The sequence below is a fragment of the Emys orbicularis genome, chromosome 4 (assembly GCF_028017835.1).
Source record: "Emys orbicularis isolate rEmyOrb1 chromosome 4, rEmyOrb1.hap1, whole genome shotgun sequence".
Lineage (NCBI taxonomy): Eukaryota > Metazoa > Chordata > Testudines > Emydidae > Emys > Emys orbicularis.
Window position 1 is genome coordinate 84,554,101 of NC_088686.1, and position 26,123 is coordinate 84,580,223.

At 45.1% G+C, this 26,123-nt stretch overlaps 1 protein-coding gene across 1 annotated transcript in view; it reads right to left on the reverse strand.

Annotated features, from left to right (window-relative positions):
- Positions 1-261: 261 nt before the first annotated feature.
- The window catches only part of NAT10 (N-acetyltransferase 10), a 34,889-nt gene continuing 9,027 nt past the window's right edge, over positions 262-26,123 (reverse strand). The window contains exons 8-29 of the mRNA XM_065403028.1: positions 25,604-25,711; positions 24,143-24,276; positions 22,568-22,661; positions 21,774-21,872; positions 20,905-21,041; positions 20,049-20,173; positions 19,457-19,607; positions 18,724-18,820; positions 17,031-17,147; positions 15,563-15,664; positions 15,377-15,451; positions 14,592-14,708; positions 14,254-14,387; positions 12,235-12,283; positions 10,463-10,556; positions 10,255-10,365; positions 9,012-9,184; positions 8,216-8,335; positions 6,999-7,097; positions 6,468-6,541; positions 1,974-2,057; positions 262-670 (exon numbers count right to left, since the gene is read on the reverse strand). Of these exons, the coding sequence (XP_065259100.1) occupies positions 571-670; positions 1,974-2,057; positions 6,468-6,541; positions 6,999-7,097; positions 8,216-8,335; positions 9,012-9,184; positions 10,255-10,365; positions 10,463-10,556; positions 12,235-12,283; positions 14,254-14,387; positions 14,592-14,708; positions 15,377-15,451; positions 15,563-15,664; positions 17,031-17,147; positions 18,724-18,820; positions 19,457-19,607; positions 20,049-20,173; positions 20,905-21,041; positions 21,774-21,872; positions 22,568-22,661; positions 24,143-24,276; positions 25,604-25,711 (2,394 nt within the window). The 3' untranslated portion in view covers positions 262-570. The remainder of the gene's footprint in view (positions 671-1,973; positions 2,058-6,467; positions 6,542-6,998; positions 7,098-8,215; positions 8,336-9,011; positions 9,185-10,254; positions 10,366-10,462; positions 10,557-12,234; positions 12,284-14,253; positions 14,388-14,591; positions 14,709-15,376; positions 15,452-15,562; positions 15,665-17,030; positions 17,148-18,723; positions 18,821-19,456; positions 19,608-20,048; positions 20,174-20,904; positions 21,042-21,773; positions 21,873-22,567; positions 22,662-24,142; positions 24,277-25,603; positions 25,712-26,123) is intronic.

Sequence of the window (26,123 nt, forward strand, 5' to 3'; positions counted from 1 at the left end):
ATGGCACTGAACATGCCGCTGGTGCTCAGTGAATAGCAAAGCCCCACACAGAGAATGGAGCTCATGGCTCAATTTGAAAGCAGAAATGACGCTGCTTGAACCTGATGTCATTCATAACGGAAAGCGGATGCAGAGAAGGGTGTATTAAAATGCTAGCATGCCACACTACATAGTAAGGCACAATAAAAGCAAGTGCTCCAAAAGGCCTCACAAAATAAAAAAAATAAAAAATTAAAATACCAACCACTAAGACAAGGGAAAGTTGTTTATGGATTGATTAGCCCTGGGAATTGACATTTCTTAGCCATTTAGGCACCCTTGTAATAGTCTAGTTTGTTGTGTAGTGCCTCATCAAACGAGGCTCTCCAGGGACACAGTATAAAAATCCCCATGGGCAGCATCTCTTGACGATGTCACTGCATTTTCCTTAATATATTCTTTAAAAGGGCCTCTAAGCCCTTCCCCTCCAGACACTGCTTCTTCAAGAGAAGTCCTTGCTTTAAAAAGGGGATGGGGGTCCCTAGACAGGAGCTTGCTCCTGGTTATTCAAGTCCATTATCATTTTTAAAGTCATTTCTTCCACTTCTGCTTCTGCTTCAGATCTTTGTTCTTCTTAAATTTCTTTTGTTGTTTTGGTCCTTTTTCCATGTCTAGTTTTCTCTTCTTTTCACTGAGAAACAGGAACAAAACATTTGTTAAAGAGAATTTCAATTCAACAGGGGAACATCTGCTACATGGGGGAGAAGCCTCCACAGAAACCTTGGCTGCCAGGCTGCCAAAGGAGAGGGTGTGGGGGAAAAGAAGTGATCCCATTTCTTGGCTCATTTAAAGCAGGACAAGTGAGAGCACTAAGGAATATGGCCTAGATTTTCTGGTGTCTTGTGATTTTGGGTGCCCAACTTGAACCACCTTAAAGTAGCCTGATTTTCAGAGGGTTGGTGCTCAGAACCTTCTTACAGTCAAGCCTCGTGAAGGCATCTCATGTTGGGCACAGAAACTGGGGCACCCTAAAATCATTAGATACTTGAAAACATAGGCATACAAATAACAGTCCTGCACTGGGCTTAAGCTGGGGGTGGATGGATCAAATGTAACAAATCTGTGGAATCTCCGATTTCAATTACATTTTAAAGGTCCTCGTATGTTTTTTTTAAGATATGTAGGGGCTCATTTCCTGCTTCCAGGATTCACAGAAGCAATGTGTGTGCATACAAAGCAAAATAAAGATGCACGATGGCCAACATATTTATTCCTGTCCTTAGGCCTCAAGAAAAACAACATGTATGACAGTGCCATCCCATAAATCCTCAGGGGCACAGATCAGGAAAGATCCCATGCTGACCTGTGTAGGAGCTGAAAGAAGGAAGATGGATGAAAACCATGTTAGGGAGATTAACATTTTCAACTAAGAACCTGACCCTATGAGCTGCTGAACCATCTGCCCCTAAGGAAGTCACAGGAAGATAAGGGCACTCAGCATCTCAGAGGATTAGGCCCTAAATTAAGAGGATGAATTTCTACAAGCTTCCCCTGGTGTCAGCTGCTGCCAGTGCAGAAGAAAATCAAATGGAACAGGAGTAACTCTTAAAAGAATTACCCCCACCAAAGAGAATCAGGACAAATTAGGTGCATGGCCAGGGTGAAAAAGTGGGGCTACTTAGGATTGAGAGATGTACCATACTGGCTAAATAAAAGCCAAGATGGGATCAAGTTATAGAAAGGGAGGACTGTTTTTCAGAGCCACACTACAATCTTCTCTACTCAAGGGAAAACCCAGCCTACTTGCTATTTACCCTCTCTGATCCCGTTAGGCGTATACGTGAGCAGCAAGATATACAATTCCTGTGCCTTTAACTCCTCATCTTCACTCTACGTTTAAGCATTACGATAAAGCAAACTGGGAAGGACAGATCCACTGAAGAGAGGTGCATGGATTTAACTTAACAAAACAAAACAAACCACACTTTCCCAACCTTTTCAGGCTGACAATCGAAGCGTTCTGTCCTGCTTTGGTCAGCACTTCGTTCCATTCTTCATCATCACCCCGGATTATATATCTAAGTGAGAGGTGGAGAGGAGAAAACAAAACAAAACCAAGTCTGTTTAAAGGAGAACAATTAAGGTTAATTCTGTCCACAAACTGCTACCCAGCCAGTGCTTGTGTCAGCATCCACACAGAAGAGAAACTTTCAGAAATAAAGAGCTGGTTCAAAGCAGAACCAGATGGCTCAGGGGGATCTGTAATGCAGTACACAGCGATTCATGACTACATCACTGGTCTGAATCCAAACTAGGTCAGTGCTGACCAAGAACTTATCATCCAAAAGCTGTTCAGTAGCAGATGTGAAGCAAGTGGTGTTCCTTCAGCTGCCCATATTATGAACGTTACCAAATTGCTCTTTTATGGCAGCCCCATTACAGAGGCAGAGAACTGAACGGCAGCAGACACACACGCTCACACCCCGCCTTCCAGTGGAGGACCAAGGCCACAGTGGTTTTCCTTTGCATATAGGAGACATGCATTGCACCTGCCCAAGTAGTAAACTCTTCCAAGGAGAGAGGTCTTCAGTCTCCATGGCTTTTATTAATTTGGCAGCCGTCACCAGACCTACATACACTATTGAAGACATCCATCCAACGTATAGTTTCCATTTACAGGATTGTGGGGGGTTGTTTTTAAAGTAAAGAAGCAGAAGTTAGTGCTGCACGAAAGATGAAGACCAAGGTTGCATACAGCAAGTATTCACCAGGGGAAGTTAGTTAAGAGAACTCCTGGATCAATGGCACACACAGGAGAGGCTCCATTGTAGAGATGGTCTGGGGTGTTGTAGCCATTCCGCTGTTAATGACTAGAAGTAAGACTGAGCACTAGCACAGGGGGACCGAAAAAAAAGGGGCCCACGATATTATAACTTGAACGTTTCCTTTGAGCAGGAAGGCCAGAAAGACAAATTCTGGTCTGTTTATGCTCTTGTCCTGTGCCCCTCCCTATGGTAGCCAAGTGTTTGAGACACAGCATGCAGCTTTAACTAAGGGACCACACAACAGAACTGGCGTGCTCATTCCCTCCTACCCCAAGCCTCTGGGGTCTCAATACAGAAGTTAGCCTCTGTTCAACCTTATATTAATGCTGGATAAAGCCTTTCCAGCTCTCTCAGCTCTACTACGGTACTTCTCCATAATCTGGCTTAAAAAAAAAAAATTGAATAAGGGTGATTTTTGCAGGTTGAGGTCTGGGGGAAATAATTTAAAGGAAAAGCCGCAAACCACACTGGGCTAAGAGGAGAAATGAAAGTAGTTTGAAATAATCATGCATATCCACGTCTGTCACATCAGGCAGACAACATAACCAGAGATTTTAAGAAGCTTTTATTCCTCTTCTCAGCTTTGTTAGTGTTTGCTTGGTTGATTTAGGGCCACAATAGAAGACACTGCTACAACAATATTTTTTGAACAAATAAACAGTTTTTCGCAGGATAAAGGGAAGGACTGGTTCTTGTTAGCTCAGAAGGAAGAAACATTTGCTGGAGTTCTGTGAGACTCACAGCTTCAGCAGCTCAGTAGCCTTTAAATTGACTAGCTCCACAATAATTAACAAGCAGCTGTGCAAAGACATTTCAGGCAACATTAGGTTTAAACTGCCAGTTAATAAATGAAAAAAAGGTAAAAAAGGAATGATTAAGTCAGTGCTGACAAGGATACTTCTCTACTAGTGCTTTCACTGAAGCCAAGGATAGCGGAGAAGGACAAGTATAAGTCAGGAGTCCTAAGCTCGTGTAAAAGACAGTGGGACCATCTCCATGATTTGTGGGAAGCTAATGATTAAGACTGCGAGTTTGTCACGGATTCTGTGACCTCCATGACTTCTACAGCGGCTAGTGCGCCTGGCCCAGGGGCAGTTCAGGCAGCCCCTGCGCCAGGTGCTCCGGCTGCTGCTGGGGCAGTCTCGGGCCATGGTGCGCCCCTCTCCCCCCCCAGCAGCAGCAGAGTTTGGGTGTGGGAGGGGGTTGAGGCACAGGATGGGGTGAGGTGGGCTCTGGGAGGTGCTTACCTGGGTGGGTCCCCGGGAGTGACGACATCCCCCTCGCTTAGCTGCTAGGCAGAGGCGTGGCCAGGCAGCTCTGCGGTGTGCGCTGTCTCTGCCTGCAGGCACCGCCCCCGCAGCTCACATTGGCCGCAGTTCCTGGCCAATGGGAGCTGCAAAGCCAGTGCTCTGGGCGGTGGCAGCACGCAGAGCTGCCTGGCCACGTCTCTGCCTAGCAGCTAAGCGAGGGGGATGTCGTCACTTCCGGGGACCCCCCAGGTAAGCACCACCCAGAACCCACCTCACCCCGTCCTGTGCCCCAACCCCCTCCCACACCCAAACCCTGCTGCTGGCGGGGGGGAGGCACGGAGCCAAACCCCTCTCCCCAGCACCAGCGGGGGTCCCAGGTCTCCCTCCCCCAGCCCCCCCCAGTTTTAGTCAGGGGTATATTGAAAAAGTGATGGACAGGGAGGGGCCATGAATTTTTGTTTATTGCCCATGATCTGTCCATGATTTTTACTAAAAATACCCGTGACTAAAATGTAGCCTTACTAAGGATTATTCCTAGGAGCATCAGAAGCCATCAGATTAAAACAGCCCATGGTTAGATATCTCAATTTATTATCTCTATTGCAGTATCATGTGGAGGCCCAATCAAGATCAGGGCCTCATTGTGCCGGGCACCATACAAACAGAGCAAGAGAGTCTCTGCCCTGAAGAGTTTATCAGCTAAACAGAAAAGAAAGGAAAGGAAGGCAGAGAGAGAACTAGGGACTGCCCAAGCTCACACAGAAAGTTTGGCAGAGTTGAGCCTGAGCCCAGACCCAAGTCTCTGCCCAGTGCCTTAGCTTCAAGGCCAGCCTGTTCTCTAGTGCAGGGGTTCTCAACCTTTTTCATTCTGAGGCCCCACCTCAACATGCTATAAAAACTCCAGGGCCCAGCAGGAGGACCCTATAAATAGGCATAGTTTGACTTCTAGACAGGCTGGGTGGTGGGGGAACACAACCAAAAAATAGAACTCAGAAGTTTGAAAACTGCTCAGGGTGCAGGGAGGGGGCTAGCTAGGGGCTGTGTGTGGCAGGAGGGAGCTCAGGGTGCAGGGAGGGGGTAGGTAGGAGCTGTGAACCGGGAGGGCTCCCCCTGCGGAGGTTGCTCCCTGAGGGCTCTGTTGGCCCTGGAGTCAGGACCCCCTGCCTGGGCAGCTCTTACCAGCTGCCCGAGAAGTCAAAGGGGGCTGGGAGCTGAGGAGCAGCCGCAACCCCGGGCACCAGCAGCAGATGGGGGAATGCCATGGTTGCCTGCTCCATGGCACACCAGCCAGGGGAGCAGCTATCCTGCACTGCCTGGCTCTGGCTTCTGATCTATAACCTGGCCAGAGGGCAGGGCTCGGGGAAGAGGAGGAGGTGGGGGGGGGAGCTGCCCCCAGGACTGCCCCACTCTGTGTAAGGCACTGCAGTTTGAGGGGGAAAACCCTTGTGGCCACCCAACTGTGCCCATGGGCTCAGAGCTTCTGCCAGCGGGAAGTGCTGGGGCTCCCAGCTTCATCCCCACGCCCTTCAGATCGGGGGAGGAGGGAGCAGGGGGGAGAGGAGGATTGGTTCACCAGAGCTCCCAGCTTCAGCCCTGTGTCACTCCTGGCTTCAGCCCCGCAGGGGGCACTGGGGCTTGGGGCTTCAGCCGCAGGGCCTATGGCCCCCCTGAAAGGGCTCGCGGACCCCTGATTGAGAACTGCTGCTCTAGTGGCCATCCAGTTGCACAGTTGGGTAGGCAGACGTAAAGGAAGCCAAAACCGCTTGCCCACACGCACACCATGTGGTCAATCAACCCTGGCTCCCAGTCATTTGCTTTTACCACTGGGGCACGTGGCTCAATAATGCTGGTAGGAAAAGTCACAGGTAACTAAATAAGAGAACTCAGTGATGAGGCTGAGGATGGGAACTAGAAAGTTCCTGTCCACACTATGCTGCTCAGGCACAAATCTTAGCTCATGTGTTGAACGGAGTACAGATGGATGGCCAGTGCCAATGAGCACTGATTTCTATTACCAAAACTAATTTTAAAAAAATGAAAATTAGCTTGAGAGCAAGAGCCATTTATCAACAGAGACCATTATTAGTTACCTGTGATTAACAGAAGTCTCAGAAAACTGTAATCACCAGGTGCCAAAAACATGACAAAACAGCATTTATTAGATATTGCAGAATAAGAAGTTCAGCCTATGTGTCTTGACAAACACCATGACTTCAAATTTCTGATCTAACACAAAGCTCCAATTTATTGGCTGACAATATGACACAGATGTCTGCTTTGAAAGTGAGCACAAGGTCTTTGAGATATTCCTGCCCTACCCCCCACATGCGAAGGTGTACTGCTCCTGGAGCCTGGGTATTCAAACTAGATGCCTAGGAATAGACAGGTGAGACTTATGTGGATAAATTCTTACTGTGAAAAGTCCATGTCTTTCAGCTTCCCCATTTCTTGCTTGTGTTTTTCCTGGAATTCCTTTGCTGCTTCTTCCTGCATTGAAACATCCCAGAGAGACACTAAGTTTTATGTACGTCAGTAACCCGTGTATTACAAGGTAGTCTCCTAGGTCAGAAATTACACTCTTGACTCCCCTCCCATCCAAAAGGCAGTACGCCCAACAAACAAAAAGCCCCAAGCTCTGAACTGGGTGTTTCCCAACAACTCTTCCCTTTTTAATTGTTTTTTGTAGCTGCATTTTAACATAACATAAATGCAAAGGTAAGGCTGGGAGGTGCACCACAGTATAAGGAGAAACATAAGCACAAAAATGATGAAGCTTTAAAGGCACAGTTAAAGCTTGCAAAGTTCCATAACTACCGTAACAGGACATGTATGTCATGCACTCCTTATACTGGAAGAAATCCACCTTACGAGACTCCTAAGTTAGAGAAAACCCTCAGTGATCTGACGTGCATATTGGAAGTTTTAGTAGCAAGATTATTATTACCAAGTCCTCATTTAAAGATTTCAGGGTTGGCTCCATTACAACTTCCTTTGTAACTGCCATCTGCTCCTCCACAGCCTTCTCCTGGATCCTGCTGAACAACTGGGGAAGGAATGAATTAATGTGATGGGGCTACTGGTGTTTTCCCACAGAGGTGTTTTAAAAAGGAATTAAGAATAGTTTGGCTTCCCACTATGGAACTTCTGTAGTCTTTGAAATATGAACAAGGAATTGGGGTTTTTTTGGGGGGGGGAGGGGGTTTAAGTGGCCACGTTGTGTGACAAAATGAAACTCAATGGCCACTTCTTGAAAGCAGAAGCAAAGACAGATTAATAAAAAAATAAATCAGTCATCCAATGTCAATTGCACGAATGCAAGAGCTGGTGGTTTACAATACACCTCACTTAGGCAATCCCAACTGAACCATTAATGTGTGGAGGCAAGTACTACAGATTTACTCTCTTTAGTCATTCCTTCATGTCAACTAAAAGAATTCTATGATGAGCAAGCCATCTGTAAAGCGACTGACTTGCATTTTAGGATGCAGAAGCTCTGCGTATTAAGTCGTTGCATTAACTTGCTCAGGGGACTGGAAAATGGATGAGGAACCTTTTATTCCTATGGCACCAGTTTGAATCTAGCCCATGTTATTACTGGAGGAAAGTATTACCCATCTGATAATGATTTAAGTGAAAGGAGTTGGTGGCCCAAGTCAAATTCCTCATGGACAGCCATCCACCGCCACAGCGGACACCCTTGCTGTAAGCCTCATCAGGGAGATCAAGGAGACTGGAGACCTGACCTAGAACCTTTCCTGGATATCTACAGGCTTCAGCTCTGTCCTACAGTGACCCTAGAGATGACCATTCTAAGGTCGATTGAGACATTGAGCCTGGATTGTTGTATCAGCTTCCTCACCACCTTGCTTACTGGACATTAGATCCTAAAGCCTCCTGCCTTCAGTTCATCACCTTTCACCATTTGAAAATAAACACAAATATATATATTGTAAGGGGGAGTGTATAACAGAAATCACCACCACAGCCACCTACGTTTGCCACCAGGTAGAAGACATTTCTTTACAATGAGCCTCTAATGATTTCTTAGAGACAGGCTGAGGATACAGGATTCTGATCCAGTTTTCTCACACTACAAGGCTCAGGCCTGGGACCGCGTTGGGCCCAACTTGAGAGAGCAAAGCTTGACCAGGATGCAATTACCTGGACAACTTTGCGGATGATCCTATTGAAGAGGCCCATCAGCTGACTGCTGGGCAGTTCTATCTCTTTTTCCAGCACATCCACAGATTTGTGTTGCAGACCAATCCCCAGAAGAAGGGCCTGGAGGATAAGATTTTTATTTTTTTTTAAACCCACAAAAAAGTTAGGTTCTTCCCCACCTCCCTGGATTTTACCATCAAAGTTCTTGGCCCAGCAAAATAATACAAAGCACAACAGGTGAGGGGTTCAGAGTTTTGTATGAAGTATTGGAACGCCCCCAAATTGCTCCACTCTTGATGGGCATCACTACATACATGTTTAGTCCAGCAGTGCCTCCTGCTCTGGCTTGGGGCTTTTAGCTAGTATTTACACAGCACTTTAAGTGTACGTAGTGCTTTGCAGCATGTGTAAGAGAACAGGGTCCCTACAATCAGAGTCAAGGCAAATACAGAACACGGGAGACCAGTACAGGCAGGAGACAGCGCAGCGAGGAATGCAGAAGAGGCAGTCAGCTGAAGCAGGGGGTTTTGGAGATGTGAAAGAGGCGAGGAACAGGAGTGTGGCATGTGAAGTGGGAGTGTGTTCTGAGCACAGGAGGTGATAGAAAAGCAGACAGAAGGTGAGACTCTCTTACTCCCAAAGTGAGAAGTTAGACTAAACAACAGCACGAAATAAGAGCCAAGATGTAGGCAGGGATAGAGTTACATAGGAGCGAGTTACTCGCTCCAGAAATATTGACGCAACATGGTCTCAACAGGGAAGGAAGGAGGTGGTAACGAATGCAAATGGTACATACAGACTGCGCGGCAGACAGGGATGTGTCTCCTAGCTGGCTGAGAAAGTACATCCTGGAGACAGCGGGAATTGTGTCCATAATCAGGTGATAGTCCACCATGTTTCGAGAGTACATCTCTAACCGCTTCAGGTCATAGGGGATGAACACAGCTTCCAATTCAGGACGGCTGATTGCTGAGCAAATCAAAAACAGCAGTATTAGAATTGCACTTCATGTTTCTTCAGGATCTGGATAATCAAGCTCACTTTGAATATCAATTGCCTGTGTGCTAACAGCCACAAACACAACCCACATATTTGCTTTGAAATGTATATATATGAACCAAACAATAGTGAATATAACTGAATCCTCAACTGGTTTAGTCATGCAAACTCTCCGAATGAATTTTAAGATTAAATAAAAATCTGTGTAGGGGACAGACACCTCACAACTACCGTCATGATTCCTACTACTAGGCAAACAGTGGGCCATGGAGACTGGGTTCCTCCTCTTACTCTACAAGGGCTGCGGCACATAGGTAGGGAAGCTTGCACCGCCTCTGCCCACACTGTGGCTGTCCTCTGACACAGGGGGTTAGCAGCTTTCATTAAATAAAAACAAATATTAAATAAAAACAAAACACCGAACCAGACTAATTCCTGTGCTCCCTTGAGCGATCTTGAGCTTGTTACGTTCAAGAAACCACAGTTTGCTTTCATAGATTTTTTAAGTCAGAAGGGACCATTGTGATCATCTAGTCTGACCTCCCATATTACACAGGTCACAATTCCTGCATCAATAACTTGTGGTTGAATTAGAAAGTCTCTTAGAAAGACGTCCAATTCAGATTTAAAGAATTCAAGTGATGAGATCTCCACCACAGCCTAAAGATAAACTGTTAGTTGCCCTCACTGTGAAAAGTGGGTACCTTAAGTCCACAGTTTGACTTTACCCAGTTTTAAATTCCAGTCATTGGATCTTGCTATGTATTTGTCTGCTAAATTAAAGAGCCCTCTAGTTTCAGAGCATTTGCAAAACTTTGAGGAAGTAGAGCTATACTGTATCAGGGAGACAGTACTGGCAGTTTTTACTCAGCAATAAGCATATTTTTAAGCTGAAGGGAGCAAACAGAACTGACCAACAGGGAGTTGTAGCATTCTACTAAAGGCTGTAGAACATTCACAGGTATCATTTAAGAACCTTTTTGATAAACCATGTTAAGATCTTAAGCCACTGAAGGGATTTTAGAAGCCTAGAGACTCACGGGGTTGCAACTCCTGCTTGATATTCTTGTTCTGTAGAATGTTCAGTGCTAACGAAGGGGGGAAAGTGCTGAACTGATACGACAGCAGAGACAGGAACCGCCTCCTGAAATCTTCAGGACAAGAAGAAAAGATAATGGTTACCAGCACGGTTGTGCAAAGGATACACGGAGGCTTCCTCTCACACTAGGACAGACAACCAGCTGTTACCTTTCCAGAAGGCAGCGAGCCAGTGCTCCTGTTCACTCTCTTCTTCATTTAGCATCTTCAGCATGATACAGGAGTGCTCACCAGTCAGGTCATTCTAGGAAGGAAGACAGATTCCCACCCTTTGCATTATGTACTGAAGTGACAAAAGCAAAGACAGGTGTTGTCACTGGGGTCCCTCTTCCCGTGTCCATGCAAGAAATTGGGTTTGTATTAAAAGTCACTGACCATCAGGGCCAGCTCTAGGCACCAGCAAACCAAGCACGTGCTTGGGGCGGCACATTTTCAAGGGCGGCATTCTGGCCGTCTCTTTTTTTGCTTCGGGCAAGCAAAAGCCTAGAGCCGGCCCTGGCAGCAGCAGCACGTCGCCCTGGGGCCGCTGCAGTTTGCGCTGCAGGGGAGCAGTACCCGCACCTTGTGGCAGGCTCCTAGCGGGAGACACTCGGGCTGGGGGCCGCCCCTCGGGGCACACATAGCCACCTGCAGATGCCGCAGGGCGGCTGCCCCCCCAGCGCCGCAGCCGGGGCTGGGTGAAGCAACCTGAGCCACCCAGGGACTGCGGCAAGGCGGCCAGAAGCAGCAGCGGGGCCATAGAGGGAGGGGTGCTGCCGTGCGGGGCCCGCGTCCCACTCTCCGGGGCTCCGCTCCGCTCCCTCTAGGACTACCCTGCCCTGGCTCCTCAGCCTCCTGCCGGGGCGGTCCCCGGCTCTGCCCTCCCGGGTCCCGGCTGGGCTGAGGCGTGGCCCAGGAGCCCCGCTGCTTACCCTGACCCTGCCAGCGCCGGACTGGCTGGAGGCGAGGGGGGAGCGGGCCGAGTCAGCACTGGTGGGGGGGAGCCCAGAGCTGGGGCGGCAGGAGGTGCGGGGGCAAGCCCAGGGGTGGGGTGGGGGAGGGGCAGCCAAAAATTTTTTTGCTTGGGGCGGCAAAAAAACTAGAGCCAGCCCTGCTGACCATCATTATGGAATTTACATCCCACCAGCCTTGGGGATTTGATAAACTCCAGAGAAGGGCCAATTTTTTTGCTATTACTTAGCTAGCCAAAAATCTCAGCTACCACTCAAGAGTCAGAAAAACAAATGCAAAATGGTGCAATGACATAGGAAACTTAACACTTGCTGTCAGACAAGACTTACTCTAAGTGACTTGCTTTGATTTGCAGTTCTAGCATCTAACTGGCTCATGAGAGGAGATTTTGATATGAGAGTAGCAGAATTGTAAGATGGTGATGGGGTTTGACTTCATTCTAAAAACTTATTTTCTACACGGCTGCTACTCTGAAACTTTTCTATTAAGGTCCAGATTGTGTGAATTACGTACACAGAAGCGTGTGCACATCATTTTCATTCAAAACTACTGCAGCTGCATCACAAGTGTGGCAAATGCATGGGCAAATAACCAGCCAGCCATCTACCTGGCTATCTGCACACACTTGCCTGAGTTACATACATGGGCATTAGCCTTGAGTTTTTAAGCAGAGTAAACAGCTAAAAGATATTACAGATGGTCACTACTCCTCTTCCAAACCCTAAAATATATGTTAGCCCAGTTATTAGTGAACCCATAAACCCACAAGATAAAAATGACCATACAACCCCAGTGAAATTCTCTGACACTTATAGTAAGATTTTCAAAAGCACCTAGGTGCCTAACTCCCAATGATTTGCTGAGGTGCTTCTGAAAAATCCCACAACCCAAATCTTATCCGAGTATGTGGAAAGGCTTTCACTAACGTCAGTGGGAGCTGGATCAGGTTCTTGAAACAGTATGATACTTACTGGAGTCTGCCTTAGGTAAACTGGTACAAATCCAGCACGTTTCCAAAATCTGAGGTGAGGTGGAGAGGGGGCGCGGAAGAGAGAAAAAAAAAAAAATACACACTGGAAATTATTGAGATGTTAACACTACAGTAGTAGTAGTGACAGCAGACCTATCCTGATTGTGGAGCAAAGTTCATATGGCATCACAGTAAACTTATAACAAATAATGTTAATCAAAAGGGCATGAAAAGGGGCTACTGATATAGACCAGACTTAGATAATAACTTATGAACAAAAAGATTATGACATTAGATTATGACATCAGAAAGTGGACAAGATTCATGTGTCAGAAATAAGGGTTAATTGGTTAACAATAATAAGGGGACAGCCTGTCCACCAAATGTTGGGACTTAAAAACAACAAAGAAACAAAAAAACCCAACAGATTTCAGTGAACAAAAACATGGACTCCTGGGAGACTCTTCCCACCAGAGACTCTTCCCTTCATCTCTGAACCTCGAGAATCCTCAGAGATTTCCAGACCTCAACACATCAGTGAGGGCACCAGATCATCACTGCTGGACCCAAGAGTATCCCAGACTGATACATGCAAGATCCTGTTCTGTCTTGCCATTCTCTTCCTACCAACCCAAAACTACTATCTTCTTCCTATCCTTTCCCCCTACACCCTTGGCTCCTGACCTGATCCTGTGATAGCCCTGCCTAGCCTGAGAAGGATCGGTGAAAAAGGAACTTGCTGGGACCAGACAGCATTCCAGATGAAGGAAGCAAGTCAGGGCCCAGAGCTGCACCTGTCATGGCCAACCCGCCTACCCAGAGCACACATTTATGACTCATCCGCTGCACTGGATCTTGTGAATTTTAGCAGGAAGCTGTACTTTTCCCACCTTTCACTATCCTATTTCTTTCTTCTCGTATCTGTCTGTTTTGTCAAAAGCAGGAATAATGACAAGCACCAACAGCTGAGTTAAAAAGATGAGATTTTTCCCCATGAGAAGGGCTGTTTGACATCCTCTCTGAAAACGGCATTTTGCTAAGTTTTGACTAAGATTGAATGATAATGCACAAACAATTTTATATACTTTATATTTTGGATTCTTCTGCATAGTCAATCAATAAACTTCCAGATTTTGGCATGAATTTCATAGTGTTTGCTCCATGGAATTAAGCAGGATGGAGAGTCTATCCTCAGAACCCCAAACTACAAAAAGCGGTTTAATATTGCACTTTGCCAGTGTCATATTAACACCTTTAACTTCCTGGACCCACTTATTTCATCAATTTAATACAACAGTATCCTTGGGCGTGCGCAGCACCACAGATCTGCTTTGCAATGGAACTGGGGCAGTCTGGCCATACAAGAACCAGAGCTTGAGATGGTAAATGGGGACTTTGCTCCTGGGCTAGCAAAGGAGGGAGAGCTCTGCATTATCCTGAAGGGCTCCCAAAGTAGTTGCATCCAGCCATCCTGAACTGTAAGTACAGATCCCACCACAGGGGGGCATTGAGCTGTGCCAGTTTTGAAACAGAATTACAAGCAAGGGAAACCTGTACAGATATCAGGACCCAAGTGCTATGATACATTCATCTGTAGGGGCTCCCCCCAACCGCATTTAGTATAGATCAGCGGTTCTCAAACTTTAGCAACCCCAGGACCCACATTTTGATTTAAAAATTTTCACGGACCCCCAATCACCCTATTCAGCCCCAGGCCTTGCCCCCACCCCACTCCTTCCCCCAAGACCACACCCCCGCCCCACCTCTTCTTGCCCCCACTCCACCCCTGCCCCTTTCCACCCCCTCCCCTGAGCACACCCCGTCCCTGCTCCTCTCCCTCCCTCCCAATGCCTCCTGCTCACCGCTGAACAGCTGTTCTCCAGCGTGAAGGATGAGCTGGGAGGGAGGAGGAGGAGGAGTTGATCAGCAGGGCCCGCGGACCCCCTGGAGAACCCTGGGGGTCTGCGGACCACAGTTTCAGAAACGCTGGTATAGATGACAAATATGGTTAAACTCTTACTTGAGCAGCCTTGGTGTCAAGCCATAAGATACACCCAGATAATCTAGATTTTCCGCTTGTCGCTCACTCAGTTTGAGAAGTAAAGGAGGCAAGTCCTTCCGAGGTGTCACAGCCTCTTCTAACAAACTGACAGCCTGGAGAGAAGAGAGGGGAAAAGTGCAGCCAAGTTAGCAGGCGAATAACAGAGTCTTCACAGTGACTGCAGATTAAATCTCTCAAAAGCTATAAACATGGAAGGATATATGAGACTCAGCTACTGAGGGTTCCACCATATATTCCAATATGAACTGAATAGCCTAAAACAGCAAGAAAAACCAGGAGCACATAGAGCTTCATACCTCACTGCTTACGGTGGCAATTCCTTTTGGCTTCGGAGTAACTTTTTCTTCCAGGCAAGGGAATTTGCCTTCATAGTACATTTGCAATAAGGTCAGAGCCCTGCTGCCATAACCCATCTGTGAAGGAGGAAGGGAATTTAAAACACATTAAAAAGTTCTTAAAACTGTGTGTTTGTTTTTGTAAAGAAGATTCATTATCTCATCACATTCACCACAAAAGCTTCACATTTATAAAACACCTTTCGCCCTAAAGAGGGCGCAGGCAGTTTACAGATGACCTATACTAGTATCATTCAGCCACTAAAAAAACCTATCTGCTGCTTACGTACTTAACAGCTTACAGAAGGGGAAGTGCAGGATGCATTGTCCAACTGAAGCTACCACCAGAGGTTTAGGGCTCAATCCCGCAGCTCTCAGATTAGTAACCCACCGAAGTCCTGGTACTTACTGATGAACTGTCTGGAAGATGGGACCCATAAGTAGGCAGAAAGAATGACCCCAGGACACCAGGGTTAACCCCCCCTAGTCTCACAAGAAATTCACGGGCTCTAATGCTTCATATCACATCTCCAGCAGCAAAGCGCTGCCCAGCAAGATGCTGGGGGCATTGGTTTGGTACTACCCCTAAGGAGGACAATTCCCCTACACTTGCTGCAGAAGCTGAGCTTTCATTGGAAGTCTCCCACCCAAATAGTGGTCAGGCCTCATTCTGGTCATCTTGTGAGAGCAGATGAGGTGGTCTCACTGCTGGCTACCTATAATCACAGAATGCTGGAATACATTACCCCTTGATAATCAGGGTGGACTGCAATGCGAACAACACGTCCACCCGAGAGGCTCCCGAAGTCTGGATCTTGGAACTGCGTGCGAAATACAAGTCAGATTAAAGAAAAGAGTTGGAGTGTTCAGAATATCAAATCAGCACTTAAACACCCCTCACCCGAACATAACCAAATAGCCAAATGACTTACCTGCTCTGAGACAGTCCATGGAATAAGATCTCCTGAAGCCTTCCTCCCCCTAGACAGGCTGTTCATGATAGTCTGGCGAGAGATCTCTCCCTCCAGACACACCTGCCAAGAGAAAGAAGGAAAGGTTATGAACAGAGAAAGATGTTTAGTCCCGTACTACAGCTGCCCATTGCAGAAGCATACAGATAGAAAACACTTGGTCAGTCATCTAGCCTACCATTTATACTGTGGGAGAACCTGTAGCATACTAGGATCCCCTTCTGCTGGAGTTTGTACAAACACATAGTACAAGCAGCGACAGGCCCTGACCTAAAAACATTCAGTCTAAAGAGAAGCTATAAGCAGGCAGGGACGGGAGAAGGATAGTGTAACAAAGATTATAAGTAGGCTTGGAAGGATTAGATTTTTATCTGTAAACATCGATCTCACAAACCGCCAAAAAAATTATTTCCATCACTAGTAACTGAAGTTTGCAAAGAAAAATGCTGCTTGAGAACATAAGAGTTTGATATAAGGATATTTACTTTGCATATTTCAATGTGTGTTGTTGACAGTTTGGGTTAACAGTTATAAAGCTTTAAATTTTTTAATCTCAGCATCTACTATTATTAAATAATTATTGTCTGACTCCCCAATTTTTTGACACCTCCATTTCACACAACTGTGAAAATTTAAATTGAAAAAAATAAAAAATGCTTAAAAATAAACATTGATAATAGCCACCAAAATTATAAAAACACAAAAACTGAATTCTGTCAACTTTAATTACAACATGCTTTAGCAAAGACTACCTATGTGCACAATCTATAGCCCGTCAGCAGCAGCTAATCACTACCCACCACCTGCCTAGCCAGTTTCACTCTTAGATTTTCCCTCATTTCTCCTCTTAGGATGGGCCTGTTCCCTACCGTAGATTGTGAATTTACTAGCATGCATTGCCCTGGTGATCATAACCTTGATTACTGGTACTTAAAGGGTCAAGGAGGTGGAAGAGTTGTATACTTATGTAGAAATGCTCATGTTAGTTAAGAATTGCAAATAAGATGCAAGAAGGTTCAATATCAATGCACCACAATTCAGTCATCTCCTAATGAGTTCACATTTGTGCAGCACTATGCAAGTGCTATGAAGCAACAGGAATACAAGCAACATTGGAGAAGTATTGCGATCAACTCTCCCCAGGGGAAGAGGTTGCTGTGACCAGTACTTCGGTTTCTCAGCAGGCCCTGCAGCACAAATGCGTTCCTTAGGTTGTAAGCGCTGGGTGAAAGGAACAATGTCCTTGTGTATTTGTACAGCAGCTAGCATAACAGGGCCCTGATTAAAGCTTCTGGGCACTAGCATAACACACACAAAACTGAAACTACTATATAGTTCTACAGATACGAGTCACTTTCACACATCCTGCCACTGCATCCTTATTAAACAGTTCTGTATCCACTGTATGCTTCCGCTTTCTGTCTCTTACCTGAACAACAGCAAGTACTTCTGGCAAGGAATTCTGGGTAGGTGGGACTGGTGGCAGAAGGCAGAAGAGATGATGGGCAGGAGCATCTGAAAGCATCTGGAGGTCATTGGGAGAATTCTAGAGGGCCATAAAACAAACAAGTTACAGCACTAATTCTCTATCATTTACTAATTAGTGTTAGTGAGATGGGTGGCTGTGTATCTGCAGACCAACAATCCTCAAGACTCTCTGCAGTTACGAGGGAAGAGTTTCAAAGTTCTACCACAAAGATAGTAATTGCTTAGAGTTCAACACTACTATGAATCCTGCCTCTCCCTCCTGTGAATTTGGATCTAGCAAAAACCTTGGTGTAATACTGATAGCTGAAGAAACTCTCAAAACAAATCAAGGCTATCACTCCTAGACTACATTACTTGGATTGGATTATCTACAGAGATTTAAAACCATAATATCAATCTACAGGTACATTTTATTACTACTGTATATACTCGATCATATGCCAGATCGTTTATAAGCCAACCCCCCTCCCCCTCCCCCAAGATGGATAAGTAAAAATGGAAAAAATTTATAACCCGTTCATAAGCCGACCCTATAATTCAGGGGTCAGCAAACTTTGGCTCCTGGGCCATCAGGATAAGCCGCTGGTGGGCCGAGATGGTTTGTTTACCTCGAGCGTCCGCAGGCACGGAGGTAAACCTAAGTAAACAAAGTGTCCCAGCGGCTTACCCTGATGGGCCGGGACAGCAACTGGTGGGGAAATTTGGGGGGGGGGGGAAGAAGCTGGCAGTCAGGGGAGTAACCCCTGTGACCACCCCCCACATGACCCCACCCCTAGCCCGGGACCCCCACACTCTCCCCATCCCACCCCACCTTATCTGGGGAGGATGCCTCTGGAGCTGCTCTGGCAGGCTGGGCAGCGTGGCCGCAGCCTGCTCTGGCTGGCCAGACTGGGCAGCGTGGCCGCATGTTCCAGCAGGCTGGGCCAGGCGGCCATGTGCTCCGGCGGGCCGGGCAGCGCGGCCACAGCCTGCTCTGGGGGGTGGGGCCGAGCGGCACGGATGCAGCCTGCCAGCCCCGAGTTGCAGCTGCTTCGGAGGCTGGGGGGAGAGCAGCATGGCCAGAAGCGGAGAGACTCTGGTCCCGCCTCTTCCCTTCTGGCTCTGCTGCCTCTCCTTGCTCCCTCTGTTGGGGGGAGGGGCTGTGTCCCACCTCTCCCTCTCTATACCTGTTCATAAGCCGACCCCCTTCTCTGGTGCTTCCCTTTTTTACTAAAAAAAATTCGGCTTATGAGTGAGTATATACGGTATTTTTAAATTAAATTTAAGGCCATTCAAAAACCCAGTTCTTATTTAATGCAATAAATGCTACTGAAGACTGTTCACCACCTACATTTCTCTCCCCTATATAATTCAGCTATCAGGCTCTGTGCAAGTGCAACAGGAATGTCTAAGATTTGGTCTCCTGGATTTCACAGCCAGGAATCAGTATTAACCCATGTTGAGATAGGGCCTATTAGGTGAGGAGGGAATTGGGAAGACAGTGATGTACAAAGCTAGAAGTTGGGCCTGGAGTTCATCTGTTAAGGCACAGAAAAGCTACTGAGTTATCAGTCCACTAAGCTGTCTCAATTTGACCTCTTTAAAACGGCAGAGATTTCTCCATTACATCCCAGCTGAAACGGCTGTAGTACTACCTTGTAGTGTGAAGCCACGTAGAGAGCCATCAGCCTCTGGAGAAAAATTTCCGACGCTTTGTGATAACAAAAGAGGGTGTCTCTGTTCACATAATATCTAAGCATGGTGATCAAGGAAACAGCCATAGCCAAAAGACACGTCTCCTGTTGATTTATCCCAGCCTGAGGTGATTTTCCATGTAGTATCACAGTATGAGCTGGCTCAGTGCCCTTATACTCTGCCTGCATCAGCCAGACAGGGAACACCGATTCCTCATTCTTTAAGCTATTGCTGTCAAAAGACTTCAGCATCAGGGCTTTGGACAGTCTTCACGCCTGATCTGCATACGCCCTTTCAAGCACATCAATTAGGAAAAAAAATCACATAATTTTGACCCTGGCCCTCGCTCAAAACCTTCCTTAGAACTCACCACTCTTCTTTGAAGCTCATCAATGGTAATAAGACACTGCCAGCCCACCCCTTAAAAAAAAAAAAAAAAAAGCCATGCTCGGAGATCGAGCCCAGAAGACTGGCCTGAGTGCACTTTGATCGGATCCTGCACTGAGAAGCACCTGGGTGGACCCTATATCTGCACAGAGCCCTACAGATATCAACAGGCTGGTCAATGGGCCAGTGCAGAATTGGGGCCTTAGACTGTAGCCTCGCTGTTAGTCTCTTCTGGAAGAGCTCACTGTACCCTGCCACAGCTGGAAATAAATTATTTAAAGCATGTATTAATTTCAGCCAGGATACAGGTCGCAGGTTTCAGGCAGCGGGCAGCCAGAGATGATCCTGGTGATGTTGAGACAATCCAAACATAGCAGGTCATTGAACCATTTTTCAACAGGGTCTCCAGGGGCATATCGGATTGACTCGTGGAGGGAGACTTCATGCAATGTACGAGCTGGAAGGAGAGATTCAAAAGAAAAAACAAACATGTCTGAAGTGACAAATATTGAAGACACCAACAGGATCAGGCCCTTCAATAGCTTCGGTCCAAAAGACAAAGTAGCAAACCACCTACTTCCCCACCAAACCATCCAAAATTGGACACTTAAGCCTATTTCCACATAGAATCAAGGTAGTTCGATTGCTCAGGTGGAGTCCATGCCCCTACAAGTGGGTTACATTTCAGAAGGTGAGAAATTGATAATATTAATATTAAGCCAAGAGGCAAGTTACAAGTCAAGCTTCTTTAAAGCTTCCTGCATGTTCCTCCACCCCCACTCTCTACAGCTGCAGAAATCCAAGTACGCAAGCACCAAGAATTGTATAGGGTGCAAGTCAACAGCAGTCATATTGCGGGTTAGATACTCCTATTCAGAGATATCAGCAGGGGAGGTACCTGAGGCGAGTTTAGCCGTAGCTGTAGATTTGTTCTCTGCAGTCATGCTGGCTTGTGCCTGTGCACTCTGCTGCCGGAGCTGCTGAATCAGCTTCAGGGACAATGACCGACCAGTGCCCTCATAACTACAGGATTAGAGATCAAAGAGAAGCAAGTAAGATGAGGCTGAAACAACAAACTGCAGAAGTAGTGTGGGGATCTAAAATCCAACTTTATCTGCAGGCTTCATCTGTGTTCTGGTGCCATGTGCCATTACTAGGTCCCTTGCGGCCTCACTGTTGGTACAAGCTTACTTTATTCCCAAACAAACTGCTTCACCTGATGCTGAAATGCAGCTGTTTGCAGGGTGAAAGACAGCAACTCTTTCAGGGCACTACAGTGATGTGACAGGAAGTGACTGATAATTACCGGTAGAAACATAAGGGGAATTTAAACAGGCAGGATCCAATAACCTATACTGGACTGTAGCCACAATGCTGGAATTTTCTTCATCTCCTTTTATTCAGAAAGTGGCTGCTCTCCACAAACCCTACACCATTCACTCCTCCTAACAGACTTCAGCATCATGCTTAAACATTTGCGCTTTGTACAGGCACAGAACAGAGCACGTCTTCATGCCAAGCTCAGGCAATTAATGAGGCTGGACTAGTAAGTGACCCATAGAAGAGAATGAAGACAACAGTCAATTCAAAGGCAGCTCTCAGCCATTGGACAGAGCAGTTATGCAAAAGGGTCAGTACTAGCAGAAAGAGCATAAAGGGCTGACCTGAATGAGAGCAGTAAATCTGCAGGGTCCTACAAGAAACTGCCCTTGCTGTTTGTTTCCCAGACAAGCAGGCCTGCGTGAGTCTCTTACCCATTGATTGTAGAAGCCATAAAGACGAGGTAAGGCCCCAGTAGGTTTTTCACCAGAGGAAGGGGGATGGCAGCAGCTTCATCAATCACCACAAGTTCTGCCTGGCCCAGTTTCACAGCATCGGCGGGATGTATGTACTGCAAGGAGCGAAGTACCATTTTAGCCCATGAAAGCTTATGCTCAAATAAATTTGTTAGTCTCTAAGGTGCCACAAGTACTCTTGTTCTTTTTGCGGATACAGACTAACACGGCTGCTACTCTGAAATCTGCTATTTTACTAAGGTAATCCCTATCCAGAGCAGCTGTCTAGGAGTTGAGGAGACTTCAAAGGAGGCAAAGCTGCAGCCCTATAAAAACAGTTTCCTTCCAAGGTGCCAGTCTCTGATTAGAGAGAAATGGAGTGCAGGCACTGTGGTAAACTAGTTGGGTGAACTTTAGTGCCAATCCAGGGAGGAGGAATAGCAGGTCATATGCTTTATGTCATGTCTATGGAGCAACAAAAGCACTTTATTTGTATCAGATTAGGTCTCCTTCATTTTTCCTGTCTGTTATAAATTTGTGCTCCTCCACCACACTTTTCTGGACACTATTATAATACATACCAAAAGACAAGCATGTGCAAATCCAAATGAAGATTCTTGACTTACAAGATCTCCACAGAGCTAGATAAATAGCTTCCCTTGTGGAACCCATTGATCAGGAAGCAATTTGCCTCCTCTAACCTGTTTGAATACACAATGGTGTGTAACATCGTTATACATTATGTAAAATGAACACACTTAAGTTTAAAAACTTAACTATATGCTATACTTCAAGTGGCCATGAATGGGAAATAGTGAGGCTGGAGAAGAGACATGCGGATTAATTACCTGGATAGTCTGTCTGTGCTCCTTGAACACATTCACTCTGACGACTGCTTTATTAAACTCAGGGTTCAGAGACTGAATAATCTCATAGTCCAGATGTTCCTGAAGGAAGAGATTAAACAAAAGGAAGATGCAAGACCTAACAGAACAGCAGGTTGTGAGAAAAACAAAGTATTTCTCACCACATTCTGCTAGTTTAATATTAAATCTTCCATTCAGATACTCACTTGCACTCCTGAGGGTCAGTTTATTTGCACAGAAATTCTGTAAAGAAAGCCTCAACCTGGTTAAACCTACCCATATTCCTAAAGTGAAAACAGTATTAAAAATATAATAGTACTTTGGTTCCCTTTCGTCCATTCAATGAGATCCATCAGAGAGCTGGTTTCTCCAATACTTGCAAAGTTCATGGAGTAGCAGATCCAAGAATAAATTCCATTTCTTAGCAAAGAAGCTGTCAATTATTTAATCTATTTCACTTGTATTCCTAGCATTTACTTTAAATTGAGGGCCCTAACTGAAAATCTTGTATTAAAAGCAATATCCGTTTCCTTATGCAAAGAAATCTAGTTTCACAATATTTCTGATTTACGAATACTTAATGTAAAATATCACTGCACTCTGATTCACTATATACTTCTACAGAGCATTATAAAGGCTTTTAGGTGCGAACAGCCTATAGCTAAAAGGGTATCATTTTTAAAATAACCACATAAAAATCAAAATGAGAAATGCAGTTTTAAATCCCTACCTAAACACGATTCTATGAAACCACTGTAAAAGCCTGCTCTCCTTACCTGGTACTGCAGTGCATCAAAGCCTTTAAATACAAACTCAAATAGTGTGTGAAGGTTATCTGGACTGGGAGATGTCACAAAGATGTTGGAGTAACTGTTGAGGAAACAAAACAGAGTTTTAAATCCTTTTATCCAAAGCAGTGTGAATGATTCAGTTTATATTATACAGAGCACGTACGACATTACAAAACACTGAAATTTTACATATACGAAGCATCTTAAACCATAAAGAGTTAATAGAAGGAAGATTTATAACTGTAATAGAAAGCAACAATTAAAGTGAAACATTCTTCCTACCACACCTATAGGATACTTCTGTGTGTACCACTACGCCAAAGTATTCAGCAGCACACACTTCTCTACTCCTGCATTCAACACTTACTTCTCCTGAAATGCCCACAAGTAGGAATCCTAAAAGTGTTTTCAAATTTAGTTTTCCCAGTGGGGTCTCCAGTGCATACTCTCTGCTCCACCTCATCTTTTTGACTGTAAGCTGTATGGTCCAATGGCCATCTTCATTTTGTACCAAACAGCATTTTGTCAGTGATCAATAATAAATCATCATCTAACCTTAAGTTCTTTTTACTGTTAACAAGAATTACACTATCTACCCTTCTATGAACGGACCCAAATCAGTGACAAAGCAAATTATTTAATTTATTGTAATATCCCCATCACTATATCAGGATGGGAATGACTACTTAAAAATTACTATTTCGGACATATATTAAGTGCATTTATTTCTAAAACAAGCAAATCAATATTCTCAGATATCTAATAAAACTCGAGCTCACATACAAAGGACAGTGAACTTCATTATATGAACGGATGCGACTTTAGTTAGATACAGCAATAGTACAATTCTCTCTCCACACGAAAGTAGATAAAAGATAAATCTCAATATTTAAATTAAGATGTACAGACAAGTCACTTGAGAATTATGTTCCTGTGTTACTAGTTCTAGCGAAATTCATCACTTCTTGATGACTGATAGTTGAAAAATGAAATAATTGTGAAATATGATCATTTCTGCATGTTATGAATCTACAACCCTATCCACATTAAGCCACCATGCCAAAAAAAAAAAAAAAAGTACATTCAAAAAAATTAAAACGGTAAGCCCTTCCATTTCCTGGGACACCTGCTCCAATGTACACAAGTATTACATTGTTTACCTAGTAGAGCACTGATCCTATGAATACTTATGAATATCTTAACTTTGAGCCCATGAATAGTCCCATGCTACATACAGATCCAAGCACACTGTCAGAATTCACCACACTTATATCCTCAACTTCTATTGCTCATTGGTTTCACTACACAACTGATAACTGATTTTTAGTTGCCTATTTTAATTTTTTTAATGTGATTATTCTGACTTTTAACGATTTAAAATTTCCTGTTAGTATAAAAATGTAAAGATTTGGAAATCAATACAACTATCCATCAAAATGCATAAAAAGGATTGTGTAATATATGTATATTACTGACACACAAATGCACCTCAAATCCTTCTCAGCCTTCTCATTATTTACCAATGCAAATAAAAGCCTGGACAGCTGAGGTTAAGCTTACCCAAAAGCCACGGCTCCAGCTATAGCCAATCCTAAGGCAGCAGATTTACCACGTCCCCTGGCAGCTGTTAAAGCCACGGTGCTCCTCAGAGTCTTCTCAGAAATGGCTTCAATAAATTTCAAAAGTGCTTTTGCCTGGTGAATAGGAAACAAACACAGGAGTGGTGTCTAATGGAGAAATAAAGCCATGTCCACATTTACTGAATGGTATCACTAGTGGGAGCTAACACATCCCTTTTCCAGGCATTGGGGGGCAGGACGGGAAACGATGAGTAAGAGAGACATTAAAACCAGCCAAATAACTTTTTTTTTTACTGCTTGATACTTAATACCACAATCTCTGAGCATACTTGCACCCTGAGCTCTCAAAATGGGACTGGGCAAGACAGAGAACGATAGTTATAGTTATATTGTGGATTTCAAGAGCATGTTTTACTTGAGAACTTTAAATCACTTTATACTAGGAGATTTTCATAAGCACCTTACTGTCATTTGTGCCTAAGTCCCCTTGGAAGTCCCAGAACCCCTCCGTAAGGTAGGAAAGTATCTGATCTATTGTGCAGATGGGGGATGGCAGGAACAGTGAGGTTTAGAGACTTGCCCAAGGTCACACAGCAGGTCAATGGGAAGAATCTTAAATCCCAGTCTCAGCTCTAACCACTAAGTGTACTCCCTGACCAAACCAACCCTACAAACTGGACATCATGAGGAAGCAAGGGACAAAGTAGGACCTGTTTTAACTCTAGACACACATACACCCTTTAATCTGTGGAAGGGTGAAGACAATAGCAGCAAGAGTAATAAGTATTTGCCTTTTACAAAGCATCTTTCACTCAGAAGGATCTCACAGCCCTTCTCAAATCACATGCTTGCAAAGTTACTTCTCGCAAGGAGAACTGTACACAACCAGCACTCTGTACCACACGAGGGATGGGGACGTTTTGAACAAGGGCACCAAGACAAGCCCTTGCTCAATTGAAAGAGTTGGGAATCTTTATCATCCATGGACTGGACTTGGAGTTTAAGTTGTTAAATGTAAGACACAAAATAAGTTACGTAATAGCTCAGCTACCTTCAGAGGTGGTAAAATGGGCTAAGTCAACTCATGCCACTATTTGAACGTGTGGCTCAGTTGCCCACTTAACGCAAATCTGATGCTTTGAGAGCCCTATGCCATTTCCTCTCAGTAAATGAACTTGCTAGTACAACTCCTCAGCCTCTTTCCATTCTAACCCTTCCTTTCATTAGGGAAAGTCAAGCTGCTTGAAGAGGCCTCTCACACCTGCCTTTGAGCTGCCCCATCATGTTAACTCTTCCAAGCAACCCAAGGGAGAGTTGCTTTCCTGTAGGAGGCAGCACTGTCTCGTGAACTTTTCATTCAGAGGAACAGTATGGGACAAAAACATGAATGGTTCAGGCATCTGTCAAGAGAACAGCATTCCCAGTTTAACACCATGCCAACCTGATCCAGAGTTTTACAGCTATCCACCAGCACTCCTACAGGTTGCGTATCCTGCAAACTCTCCTTCAATTCCTTCAGCTCCAGATCCTGAGGTCTGAGGCTATCCTCCTAGAAGCAAGAGAAGAATTTAACAAAGCAGGATTAATAAGGGACCTTTCAGCACAGCTGCTACCTCCACACCTGTCATATCTTTATATGGCAGGAAGAGAAGTTCTATTACAAATTTAATAAGCTATACTAGGATCAGGCTTGTAGATGGGGCATACATTTGGGTCCAACATATAACACATCCTTCAGAATGAGGGACAGGTGAGGTGTGAATCCAGTCCTCTCTGGACTTGGATTAAAAGAATGATCAACCCAACCTCAGTTCTAGATTATTGAGAACTGGTACAATAGGCTGTATTAACTCAGAAGAGGAAATTATTGCTAGATATCTTTCTAAAGTTTTTTTTTGGTAAGTTATCTTCAGTCTATGGATCAGAACTTCTCAGGACTCAAATAACTCAAAGTTCTGTTG